This window comes from Typopeltis vanoorti, chromosome 5 (genome assembly GCF_054136105.1).
Source record: "Typopeltis vanoorti isolate ZY-2024b chromosome 5, IOZ_Tvanoo_1.0, whole genome shotgun sequence".
In the NCBI taxonomy this organism is placed as follows: domain Eukaryota; kingdom Metazoa; phylum Arthropoda; class Arachnida; order Uropygi; family Thelyphonidae; genus Typopeltis; species Typopeltis vanoorti.
This window is the reverse complement of record NC_143553.1, coordinates 137739841-137753193: the sequence shown is the minus strand read 5'-3', so window position 1 is coordinate 137753193 and position 13353 is coordinate 137739841. Positions and strand designations below refer to the sequence as shown.

General features: G+C 37.3%; 1 protein-coding gene across 1 annotated transcript in view; it reads left to right on the top strand.

The window, feature by feature from the left end:
• The window catches only part of LOC150106861 (sialin-like), an 80551-nt gene that overhangs the window by 64858 nt on the left and 2340 nt on the right, over positions 1 to 13353 (top strand). Inside the window, exons 4-7 of the mRNA XM_090392770.1 lie at positions 4378 to 4561; positions 4846 to 4976; positions 6876 to 7025; positions 9410 to 9542. Coding sequence (XP_090248896.1) covers positions 4378 to 4561; positions 4846 to 4976; positions 6876 to 7025; positions 9410 to 9542 — 598 coding nt within the window. The remainder of the gene's footprint in view (positions 1 to 4377; positions 4562 to 4845; positions 4977 to 6875; positions 7026 to 9409; positions 9543 to 13353) is intronic.

The window sequence follows — 13353 nt, the reverse complement described above, 5'->3', positions numbered from 1 at the left end:
ATGGAGGTGAGCTTGTTGTCCCATTGTTGGTTCCTGTGGTTCTGAAGAGCTTCTCGGACAAATTTGTTTAATCTGTTGAGGGCTGTTTTGTCCTGGGGAGCACGAGTGTTGTGATATCTTTTTCGTTGTCTTTTTTTTTCCATTATTAAGTCCATGATTTCTTCCGGGAGACGATTTTGTTTGTGGGTAATCGTGGACAGTGTGGCTGTTGTTAGGGCTTTATTGATTTGATTGGTGAGGTTCTTTATTGCTGTGTCTATTTCTTACTTGGCTCTTATACGGGGAACTGGACCAGTGTGTTCTGGTAGCACTATCTTAAGTTTCTCCCAGATGATGGAGGTTTGGGGGGGGGGGAGGTGACTGATCTTTGTTCCCTAAGTGAAGTAGGATTGGGTTGTGGTCTGATGATAATTCGTTCAGTGCTTGAGTGCTGTGCTGGTATTTGATGTTGTGTAGAATGGCGATGTCTAGGATGTCGGCTGTGCCAGTTGGGCTGTGGTGGGTTGATTCAGTGGGTCCTGTTACGACAGCGTTGCTTAATCCTGTGTAGCTGAAGAGGATACGGCCATTTTTATTTGTGGTTCTGCTGTTCGAGGAGGGATGTTTGGAGTTTAAGTCCCCAGCAACGATGATGGATTCATTTGTGCCTAGTACAGCATCCAAGTCTGAAAATAGTAGAGTCTTAGCAGTGGAGTTGTAGGCGGCGGCATAGATTTTAAGCCTTCCAGTTGAATTTGTGGACTTCGACACCAGTGAGTTCTAGGTTGGAGGGTGGGAGGGGGTTAGTATTTCATTGTGCCTGATGCAGTTCCTGATAAGTATGGCTGTACCACCACCTCTGTAGTCCAGTCGGTCATTTCTATATAGTGTGTAGCCTCTCAGTTTTGGATTGTCATCAGGTCTTAGATGAGTTTCATTAATTAGGATGACGTCAGGGTTGTATCTGTGAGAGAATTCTTGAAGCTCCAGTGTCTTGTTTTTTAGGCCATTGGTGTTCCAAGCGGCGATCTGTAGTGAGTCTGGGAGTAATCTAGTTTTATTCATTAACAAACATTGATAATATGGTTTGAGTTTCTTTTAGAAATCTTTTTGCGGAGCTTGGTGAAGGGTTTGACTTACTGAAGTCTTGAAGAATGTTTGCCAATGAGGCTGTGATGACTGCTGTCATGTTTGGAAGAATTTGATCCTGCTGGATATCTTTGGATGAGCGGGATACTTTGGCGTATGTCCTGCTTCGACGGTGGCTTTCCAGACTGTTGGTATTTTCCATTTGTGAGAGCTGGTATTTTGTTGTCTTTTGTTGGATGTCAGGCAACTGGGGAGCCGTCAACTCTGGTGCCTGTGGGCAGGGTTGAGAGATTGGTTTCCTTTTGTTGTCTGTTTTATTCTTAGGGTAGTGACTGCAGCCTCTGTAGTTTGCCGGGTGGGGGCCCCACAGTTCGCGCATTTGGCTGGTGAGGTCCTGGGTTTTGAGCAGGTTGCTGTGGGGTGGTTTTGCCCACATTTGAGGCATTTGTAGTCTGCTCTGCAGAGTTTCTGTGTGTGTCCGTACTTCTGACATCTGTAGCACTGGCCTGACGAGGCTCTTTTTCTTAGTGGTTCTGTTGTGATTTTCAGACCACAGATCGTTGTCAAGTTGTATATGTTCTTGTGTGTGTTGTGTATCTCAACGAGTACTAGGGGTTTTGGACTCTTGTCAGCCCGTAGCTGCTAACCTTGACAGGTGGGAGATCGTGGAGGTCTTCAGTAATTTCATCTGTGCAGATGTTTACTGTTACTCCCCTGAGTTCAACTTTTAGGTTTTTCTCTGACTTCAGTGAGTAAGTATGATATTTAATATTTGACTCGTCCATGGTTTTTGTGAGGAGTCGGTAGTCGCCTACTGTGGTAGGCTGGATTTTAACTCCGTCGTCTACGTTTTTTGTCCATGAATAGGCAATTTGGTGGTTTTGCATAATAGGCCTAAGGGCGGTCCAACGTTCTTTTTCCCGTAGGACAATTGGAGGAACTTTTTCGTTGTTGGGTATGGGGAGGTCAGTGTTGGGGGTATCTTCTTCCATCCCCTCGTTTATCTGAGTCTCCGCTGTTTTACGTTTTCTCCGTGAATGGGTTTCTGTATCATGTTTTGGAGTGGAAGCAGAGATTATCAGGTTCATCTTCCCATCTTCCCCTGATGTTGAGTTGTCCCCTTCTGTGGAGTCGTCTGTCGCTGAATATAGGTTTAGAAACCCTGGCCACTCTACCTCAAATTTCTTCAACAGTTTTTTTTGAGGAGATCGAGCGCCAGCTTCTTATCCAACGATTGAATAAAGTCATCGGGACTTAAACTGGTCATGTTTAAAATATTCAAATATATGCTTACCTGAGCTGGATCTCAAGGACTTCCGTATAGCGTATAAACACAAAATACAACACACTAAAGGACTATCGTGAGACCGCAATCACGAATTAACAATTCCGCTTATATCAATAATCTGAATCAACACTCCGTATTATTCATAACTATCAAAATCACTGATCATATAAATAAACACTTGGCAACCGCCATCACGCCAATAATAATAATAATAATCTCATTCTCAAACACGCAAGACGCAAGACGTTGCTGACTATAAGGGCGAAGCAAAATGCTTTTTTATTTCCTGCTATCTGATAAGGATTACTGTGTGAGGAAAAGTTTATGAGCTAAGAGCTCTGCCTGAGTGGGTGCGATTCAGAGATCTTCATTTGGAAGTAGGATGGCCTTCGGTCTCCTATATTTTGAGAAGTCTGTTTCATCATAATTTGCTGCTTGTTGCACTAATTCATTTGGATGTGAAGAGGACACTGAGAAGAACTTCACTGCTGAAGACTGCAGGAAAGAATAGATGTAGGGGATATTTGTATCCCGGTGAAGTTGGACATTTCTGACGTACCATGGTGCGTTTAATATCATGCGGAGACATTTGTTTTGCACTTTCTGTAGTTTGAGGATATTTGTACTTGAGGTGTGACTCCAGGCTGGGGATGCGTAAGTGATAATGGGTCGAATCAACAGTTGATAAAGGAGCAGTTTTATTTTGGTATCCAGCTTGCTATTCCTATTGATAAGAGGGTAAAGCTGTGCAATGACTCTTGATGCTTTTGAACATGAGGCTTTTATATGTGAACTGAAAGTTAGTTTTCTGTCCAGCAGTACACCCAGATATTTGGCTTCTGCTTTCCAGGGAATCTTGGTATTAAATAGGAAGATATCATCTTTGGGGAGTATTGAGTTTTTAGTGAAGAGCATGGCAATACTCTTCTGAGGGTTTACTTGCAGTCTCCATTCCGAGAACCAGTGCTCTAATCTCTGCAGATTTTCTTGCAGTTTCTTGGTGACAAGGTGAGGTTTAATAGATCTGGTTAGTATAGCTGTGTCGTCTGCGTATAGGGCAATGATGGATGACATTGGATTGTGCGGAATGTCCGCCATGTAAATCGTGAAAAGTATCGGTGCCAGAAGGGACCCTTGAGGAACTCCTGCCAAGATGCGTCGTTGGGTAGATAATATATCATTTAGTTTGACTTGCATTCGTCTGTCACTAAGAAATGACTTTATAATTTGAACTAGATCTGATGGAATGCCAGCTAAAATCAACTTGTATAGTAGTCCAAAGTGCCATAACTTGTCAAACGCCTTCTCTAAATCAAGAAAAACTGCCCCGGTGTATTGACGCCAATTATAACTTGTGATAATGAATTCTATTAGTCTCTGAATTTGTTGGGTGGTACTGTGAAATTGGCGAAAACCAAACTGTTCTGATCATTCTCAAACACTTTCTTATGTATTTTAGTTAAACTCTGGTATAATTATAAAATATTGGTGTAGCAAGAGAAAATCCTTTTGTGAAAGGTAATAAAATTTTAAAAAGAGATTATATTATTATTTTCTTTTATTATTTAAAATACAATACTGTATATAATTTCTATAGTAATTAAAAATAATTCTTAAAGTGAAGAGTTGTAGAATTCGATTGGCTTGAAATAGAGCAATGTTTCTCAATCTTTCTTTAATAACCTTCCCCCTAAAGGACTTCTTTTGGTGTATTTTTTTTTTTTACAAATCTCGACCTATAAATTCCTTTGTAGGGTTTACTGAGCGTCTTATCACCATGTTTTAATTTTGAATTCAAATAGCAACGAGGAAGTCGCTATATTAAAAGTACGCTGTACATGGCTAGCGATTTTCTCGTGTGTTGGACGACGTTTATCAAACATGGTAATAAAAAATAGCAATATAGCGATGTTATAATTTTAACTGACCTCGAATAGCACAAGTAGATGACATTTTTTAAATTGACTTTTATGTTTCTTGTAGTTAAGCTCCTCAAGATCTGAAACAATAAATTTTTACAGGGTTTGTTTTATCCCAGCATTTATACTCTCTTCGGACACTGGGTACCCGTGAAAGAAAGAGGGACCATTTTATCTCTGTGCACCACCGGAGCCCACTGTGGAACGGTAATCACCATGTTTCTTACAGGATTCTTGTGTGAGCATGGATTTGCTGGTGGTTGGCCTTCAGCCTTTTATGTTTTTGGTAAGACCGATGTTTTAGTTGAGCATGCATGCTTTTCTTTGTAATTTTAACTGAAAATTTTCGCCCTTCCTTTTATAAGTGTCATATAAGTATAATAAATAATCCATTTCATATTTTTATTGCTTAAATTATATATGAAATAGATCCTTAAACATTCAATACAGAACAGAATATTATTGAAAGCTCTGTGTATTCCATCGATGTATTATACCCTTCGTTTTTGTTGTATCCGAAATATTTATTGTTTGTTTTAAACACAAATTGATGTAATTTTTCATCTGTAGGTGCTGTAGGATGCGTTGTGTTTGTGTTGTGGTTGCTGTTGGTTCACACGTATCCTGATCAACATCCTCGTATTACAAAGAAAGAGCTAGTCTACATCAAAAGCAATCTTCCACCCCTCTCTAACAAAAAAGTGCGTTTATTATAAATATTATGTCTTGATTTTTTCTACTTTTATTATTATTTTTAAAAAATTTTCTTCTTATTTTTTAGTTTATTGCAGAATAATTATAATCTGTTAATTCATAAGCATAACTATTTATAATCTCGAAGTTCATAAGTTGAGGTATTTATATTAGTTTATAAATTGGAAGTTTAATTATAAGATATACAGCCTCTGTCAAAAAAGAAACCGAACTTTTCGAAAATAGAAGAAACTATTGGCGCCACCTGTTTTATCTTTTTGTTGTCGAAAGCTGCAACCTTCATTAGTGTTGTGTCAACCGTTTATGACATTTGTTTCATTAGAAGCCGAGTTATAGTGCCAAGAGTGACAGTGTTTTTGGCGAATGGTCGGTCGTCACGATATTCATGCCATACGCGACGAATTCTCGCTATCAATCGCTTCAAAACTTCGAGATAAAACTCACCATTGACCTTTGGCCACGTGGAACGAATTCTTTGTGGATAATGCCCTTGGAATCGTAAAAACAAATCAGCATTGTCTTTACTTTTGACTTCTCCAAGCGACTTTTTTTTTTCGAATGCGAATGATCTCCACTGAGCACTCTGGCGCTTTGTTTCGGGTTCATAATCAAAACACCACGTTTCGTCACCAGCAACGATATTTTCAAGGAAGTTTGAGTCCTTATAAACGGTTTTAATGAAGTCCTTGCAGTGTTCAATTCGATACATTTTTTGGTCGTCGGTCAATTTGTGAGGAAGAAACCGCGAATTCAATTTACGAAGGCCCAAACTCTCGGTCAAAATGTTGTGCACAATTGATTTTGGAATCCCCAATTCATCTTCAATCAATCTCACGGACGATTTGGGATTTTCTTTGATGAAATCACGCACTTTTTTGATGTTAACTTCGCTCGGTCCAGGTTTTGAACGGCCCGGTTTTTCGTCTTCCTCAAGCGTCTCCCGACCACTTTGAAATCGCTTAAACCACTCGTAAACTTGAGTACGGGATAAGCATTCATCACCGTATGCTTTTTGAAGCATTTGATGCGTTTCGGTAAAACTTTTACCAAGTTTAACACAAAAGTCAATCGCAGCTCTCTGTTTGAAACTCATTATCCGACTGTTCGTCAAAGCACTCTGTCTTGGCACTATAACTCGGCTTTTAATGAGACAAATGTCATAAACAGCTGACACAGCACTAATGAAGGTTGGCGCTTTCGACTACAAAAAGATACAAAAGGTGGCGCCATTAGTGTCTTCTATTTTCGAGTTCGGTTTCTTTTTGGATAGAGGGTGTAATTTGATTTATAAGCTATAATTCCATGCGTTCAACTATTCATATAAGTTGCGCTTTTATGCTTTATGTTTTATGTAAACTGTAAGTTTACATAAAAATAGGCCTAGGAACCCTAGTGGGCTCTTTGAATTCATGATTGATTTTTCGACATCAGACTATCAAGATTTCTGGGCCAAAAATTTCTAGGCACCTTTTGATCCAACATGTTAGCCTCCTGGGTTTTTCCTGTACATATCTGGGCAGTATGGAATCCCAACACTCCCATCTTCTGCTGGTGAGGTTGATTACAAGTCACAGATAATGCAATCTTTGACAAATATGTATAGATAGACCACTGATATCCATCTGTTTTTGAAGTTCCTAACTTCTTCTTCTTCGAGTAAGAACAGTTGTTTAAGAGTACTCTAGTATTTAACTGATCGGTATAAGAAATCATTGCTTAGTGTGCATTCTTATATCCTTGAAAATGATGAAAATAGCGAAAAGTATTAGATATAGGAGTCATGCCTGTTTCTTTTCATAATTAAAAAGTCATTTTAATAGAGATTTTCCTTCCAAATGCATATTCAACTTTTAATCATCCCTTTTTATGTGTGTGTGTATTTACAGAAACCACCCGTACCATATTACAAGATATTTACTTCTGTTCCTGTTTGGGCAGTGGCTTTTGTGAGATTTTCTTGTTCTTGGGGACTTTATACTTTGCTTATGAAACTTCCAATGTATTTAGAAGTCGTACTACATTTTCCTATAGAAAAGGTAAGGGAGAAAAAATTGTATTTAGAAAGATTTTGACCATTTTTAAGTTGTCACCGGTTGTTTAATACAATCATCCTCAGATTTTACATATTACAGATTTTATTTTTATTCCAAATATATCACATGAACATATCGTTAATATTCGCTACCTTTACATTCTTTTTCCTCATTCAGCATTATAATACACTCGAGCCACGGTAAAACGCACGCGCGCACACATACATGAACGAAGAAACACACACACACACACAATGATTTTTTTATTTATTTCCGAACACGTTAATACTACTACTAATAATCCTAATAATAACAAACAGATACTCAACCACGCATTCGGGATTGATAACATTTACAGATCAGCTCATGGCAACCGATGATGATTTTGAAGACTTTAGGTTCGAGATTAAACAAAGACAAGTGCTGCCATCTCGTGTTCCTAAACTCTAGACTGGTATAACTGTCTGAAATAGTGCGAGTTCTAATACTGAATTGCGGGTTCAAAAACAGTTTTCGATAAAAAAAATATATATATATTCATGCGACAAAAATTCAGCCAGACAAGCCCTTCCCACATTTATAATGTGGTCAGAGCATTCCTAAGCAGGTAGCTGCCCAATTATTTGATTTGGAAAGAAAATATTTCCTGGACGCCATGTTCTTCTTCCATGTTCTTCCTTGTAAGGAGAATTAATTGCTTCTAAATTTTTTCATCTTTTTTTTTTTTTTTTTGGTTCAAATCAAGTGTTTCGTCGATACCACCGACGTCGAAAAATTTAAAGAAAAATAATACTAAAACGATTTTGGGAACATTCATCGTGATGTGTACTGAATTATAGACGAGAAACACATCGAATTTAACCAAACTGTTTAAATTTCTCCTTCCAGTAGTATGACAGGAGAGAGGCAATGTTGTTTTTTAAGAAGAGATTGCCTTGAAGGTAAAAATATACCATTGAAGGACTTTACATTATCTGAAATATTCATTAGATGCTAGCTTACTGGTGTCATTGTAGAAAGTTTTTTTCGTTTTAATTATAGTATAACTTAGGCAATGTAATTTACTGCTATCATTTTTCTATCATGTTTATTTCCTTATTAAGTAAAAGTTTTAAAAGGCAGGCATGGCATCGACGGGTTATGTTGTTAGCTAGTTTATGATACTAAAATCATCCTACTTTATGGTCAAAATGATCGAGTTTGTAACACTTTGAATCTTACTTTTAAAGTTACACGCTGATCAGCATTCATATTTATGAATTTAGGGACACAAAACACAGGAGTTGAAAAGATTATTTTACGGATGAATAATAAAATAATAACTTGACGTTTCGACCCCTGTATCGAGGTCATCATCAGAAGGATATACGTGTATAAGAACCAAGCTACATGCTGTTGCACTCCATACAGGTAAATGATATCGACGTTGTTAATTAATCTTTTTTCTTAGCCTGCCCTCTAGTGATTAAATAAAATAAAATAAATAAAAACTACAATAAACTCTGCTAAAGTCCTTACGTACTGGGATTCTTCTGGAATTATATAGTTCATATTGTTATATTACGATTATCTTCTGTATTGAGATTTTTCTTTGTGGTTTGACTTTGAATCTTAGATGCGAAAGTTCAAAGGGAAAAAAAAAGTTGAGATGTTCCCCATAAACTAATATTGCATTATTTATAAATTTATAAATAATGTTCCCTTAAACTTAACTAAAATAAACTAAAACATGACCGGGATTGGACTGAAGCATCATGAGTTGTGCTACTAAATGGGCACGGAATTTAAGAAGCACATAAGTTGGAAAAAAACATCACCATGTGAGCTGTTTTTATTCGATAGTTGAAAGCTTTTAGTGGAAGATCAAAGTCTTAGGGAGCAGCATAAGAATTATCGTTTCTTTCATGTCGTAGCCGCCCTACCCGTGAGAAATGGGAAATGCATCTTCTTGATACCTTTTCCTAGTTGGTAGCAAGTTATCACAAATGCGGCATCTGTTGGATTCAATGCTCTTTGTGTTTCGCCACAATGTACAAAGTTTTACAGTTGAGCCTGTCAGGAGACAATTTCTCAACCAGCTTATCTAAGAAACAATAGTTCTTACACTGCTCCCTAAGACTTTGATCTTCGACTAAAATACGCTATGGATATTCATAAATTACACGGACATTATGTGGATTTTTCCAGTTACCATATGTTTGAGGAACAGTTATTCCATTGGACCTGTGATTTTATTGACCGATTTTAGCTAACACCCATCATTCTTCGTATTTTTTTAAAATTTCATTTTGCAGTGTGTCTACATACATTAAAAACATCGAATCTAATCCTACCAGTTAACAAAATGTTACTATCGGACTCTAGAGTTTCTCTTGTTTCCTTACTAGAACGGTATGGTGAATGCTGTGGTGTATATAGTGCACAGTGCATGTACAGTGACTGCAGGTTGGTTTTCCGATGTGGTTATCAATCGAAAATATCTTTCTGTTACTGCTACTAGAAAGATATTCGAAGCCATAGGTGAGTAGAAATAAATAAATAAATAAATAACATTCTCTGATTCTTTCATTATTGCGCTAACATGCATTGAATTGTATAATATACAATAATACTGTGGATAATAATAATAATAATAAAGATGACAAGATATATTTAAAAAAGATACTACTAGTTTACTAGTTTCGTTACATGAACATCCTCAGGTATCACAATCAAAGAAGTATATAAAAAATTACAGAGACTTCAAATTGTACTAACAGAACAAGTATAAAAAACAGTAGCGTGTTTGAAAAAAATGCAAGTATGAGTTCCAAACAAACGAATACTACGCGCTGTCGCGAGTGCGCCAGTACTGAACAGAAGCAACGTGTGCGTCAGAGAGATTGTAACTCAGGCTGTTGTTGATATGAGAGGAATCTAGAGAAATTTCCCTAGATTCAACAATCTTTCTTTCGAGTTCATCGTAGCACACATGATTGTTAGCAGTTTGAGTCCAGTTTACAATGTGCTGGCTGCCTTCGTCTGAGTTAGCTGAAAAGAGAACGTCGCTAGAGAGAGCGCTAGCTCTAGTCCTGTTATAGGAGATATCTCTACGGTGTTCATCCAAACGTAGAAGGGTGGATTTGGCAGTCTGCCCATAGTATGGCTTTCCGCAATCACACAAAATCTTGTACACGCCTGGAAACTGAGTAGGAAGATGTTTCTGTTTATGTTTGCTAAGTAATGAACGAAGTTTTGGAAGCGTAGTGAAGCACGTTTTGAAGTTGAATTTCTTGAGAATCTTGGCCAGTTTTGGTGAAAGAGAGCTGATGTAAGGCAAGGAGATGAAGGCTCTTGGGGAAGAGGGATCTTCAGAAGTAGTTGAGTGCCTGGGGGAAAGAAATTTGTCAATTTTCTTTGGAGAGAAACCATTGTTAATAAACGTTTTTTTAAGAAAAAGTTCAGGTCATTGACACCGTCTTCCCAGATGAGGAAAATATCATCAATATAGCGGTACCAGACTTTTGGTTTAAAGTGAAAGGAGTTAATAGCTTTTTCTTCAAAATCGGTGAGAAATATATCCGCAAGAATCGGAGAGAGTGGGCTGCCCATAGACAGACCTGAGTTTTGTAAGCAGATCTTGTTATCATATTTGAAGTATCCTGACTTTATGCAATGGGAGAGAAGAGCAAAGAGTTTTTTTCATAATTTGTTCTTGAGAAGATCGAGGACTTCTTGAGCAGGTACATTTGTAAAGAGAGAAACAATATCAAAACTGGCCATTAAATCTGTTTTTTAAAGTTTGATGTCCTTGATTTTAGAAACAAAATCTGCAGAGTTTTTAATATGTGAAGAGGAAATTCCAGAAAGATTTCTTAGAAAACTCGCTAGAAATTTGGAGAGATTATAAGTGGGAGAGTGTATGCCCTCAACTATAGGTCTGAGTAGGCAGTTATTTTTGTGAATCTTAGGGAGACCATACAGTCGAGGTATCAAGGGATGAAGTGACCTAAGAGAAAGCCGAATGTTTCTTTGTAACTCTAAGGTAGTTTTTAATAAATTATTAGTTCTATTGTGTAGTTCCATCGTAGGGTCATTAGCAATTTCTGAGTAGGTATCACTATTTAAAAGTTCCAAGATTTTATTATGGTAATCAGACTTGTTTAAGATGAGAGTTGCATTCCCTTTGTCTACCGGAAGGATAACTATGTTACTATTATCTTTTAAGGACTTGATAGCTTTCCTTTCAGAGTAAGAAATGTTGTCGGGTTGAGGTCTAGCTTTATTTATAGAGAAAATTGCTTCCATACGGAGGAGGTTAGCGTTTTCAGATAGGAAGAGTCATTTTGACTCTTCCTATCTAAAAAAAGTTGTCATCAATAAGTCTTCCCATCAATTATCTTTGGCAGAAGAAACCATACTTGCTAAAGGTCTCAACTTTGTCACTGCTCCTACATCCATCCCTAGAGAACATCTCTTAACAAAGATAGAAAAGGCAGCTTCTTTATTACCAAACAAAGACGCTAACCTCCTCCGTATGGAAGCAATTTTCTCTATAAATAAAGCTAGACCTCCACCTGACAACATTTCTTACTCTGAAAGGAAAGCTATCAAGTCCTTAAAAGATAATAGGAACATAGTTATCCTTCCGGCAGACAAATGGAATGCAACTGTTTTTGCATTCCCTTTGTCTGCAACGATTTTGAAGAAAAAGCTATTAACTCCTTTCACTTTAAACCAAAAGTCTGGTACCGCTATATTGATGATATTTTCCTCATCTGGGAAGACGGTGTCAATAACCTCTATTTATTTTTAGACCACCTAAACAAGTGCCATGAAAAAATCTCTTTCACCTTCGAACTGGAATCAGATGATTGCCTTCCCTTTTTAGACCTCAAACTTACCAGATGTGCTGAGAGCATTAAAATCTCAATTTTTAGAAAGCCTACTCATACTGACAGATACCTTCATGCTTCCTCCCATCACTATCCCCCACAAAAATGTGGTATTATTTCCACTTTAGCCCACCGAGCCAAATCATTACTTACAGAAGAAACAGAAATTGAAAATGAACTCCGTTTTCTTAAAAAAACGTTTATTAACAATGGTTTCTCTCCAAAGAAAATTGACAAATTTCTTTCCCCCAGGCACTCAACTACTTCTGAAGATCCCTCTTCCCCAAGAGCCTTCATCTCCTTGCCTTACATCAGCTCTCTTTCACCAAAACTGGCCAAGATTCTCAAGAAATTCAACTTCAAAACATGCTTCACTACGCTTCCAAAACTTCGTTCATTACTTAGCAAACATAAACAGAAACATCTTCCTACTCAGTTTCCAGGAGTGTACAAGATTTTGTGTGATTGCGGAAAGCCATATTATGGGCAGACTGCCAAATCCACCCTTCTACGTTTGGATGAACACCGTAGAGATATCTCCTATAACAGGACTAGATCTAGCGCTCTCTCTAGCCACGTTCTCTTTTCAGCTAACTCAGACGAAGGCCGCCAGCACATTGCAAACTGGACTCAAACTGCTAACATCCATGTGTGTTACGATGAACTCGAAAGAAAGATTGTTGAATCTAGGGAAATTTCTCTAGATTCCTCTCATATCAACAACAGCCTGAGTTACAATCTCTCTGACGCACACGTTGCTTCTGTTCAGTACTGGCGCACTCGCGACAGCGCGTAGTATTCGTTTGTTTGGAACTCATACTTGCATTTTTTTCAAATACGCTACTGTTTTTTATACTTGTTCTGTTAGTACAATTTGAAGTCTCTGTAATTTTTTATATACTTCTTTGATTGTGATACCTGAGGATGTTCATGTAACGAAACTAGTAAACTAGTAGTATCTTTTTTAAATATATCTTGTCATCTTTTCTCTCGGTAATAGTCATTAAACCTTTTTTTATAATATTCCAACCGAGTAAAAATGAATTTTGAAAAAAAAAAAAAAAAAAAAATATATATATATATATATATATATATATTAATTATCCATAGCTAAATCAGTTATCGTAAATCCTCCTTTATATTTACGGAACTATCATGTTCAAAATATTACTTACTTGTATTAGTAAAAAACGATAGGTGGCGTTGCTGATATTTTGTATTTACGGAACTTTCTATCATGTTCAAAACAGAACTTTCTAGTAAAGGAAATTTAAAAACGATAGGTGGCGTTGCTGTGTAAGTGATAGGAATATCGCTAGAATGTTAATCTAGTTCGTATTCTGTTTTGCAAGTCTGTGTTTGTTTGTGTCCAATTTTCAGTGCTGCATTATACTATCAAGAGATTGTGTAAAGAGTTTAGACATATTTTATTATATATCAATGGAAGTGGGAAGTTC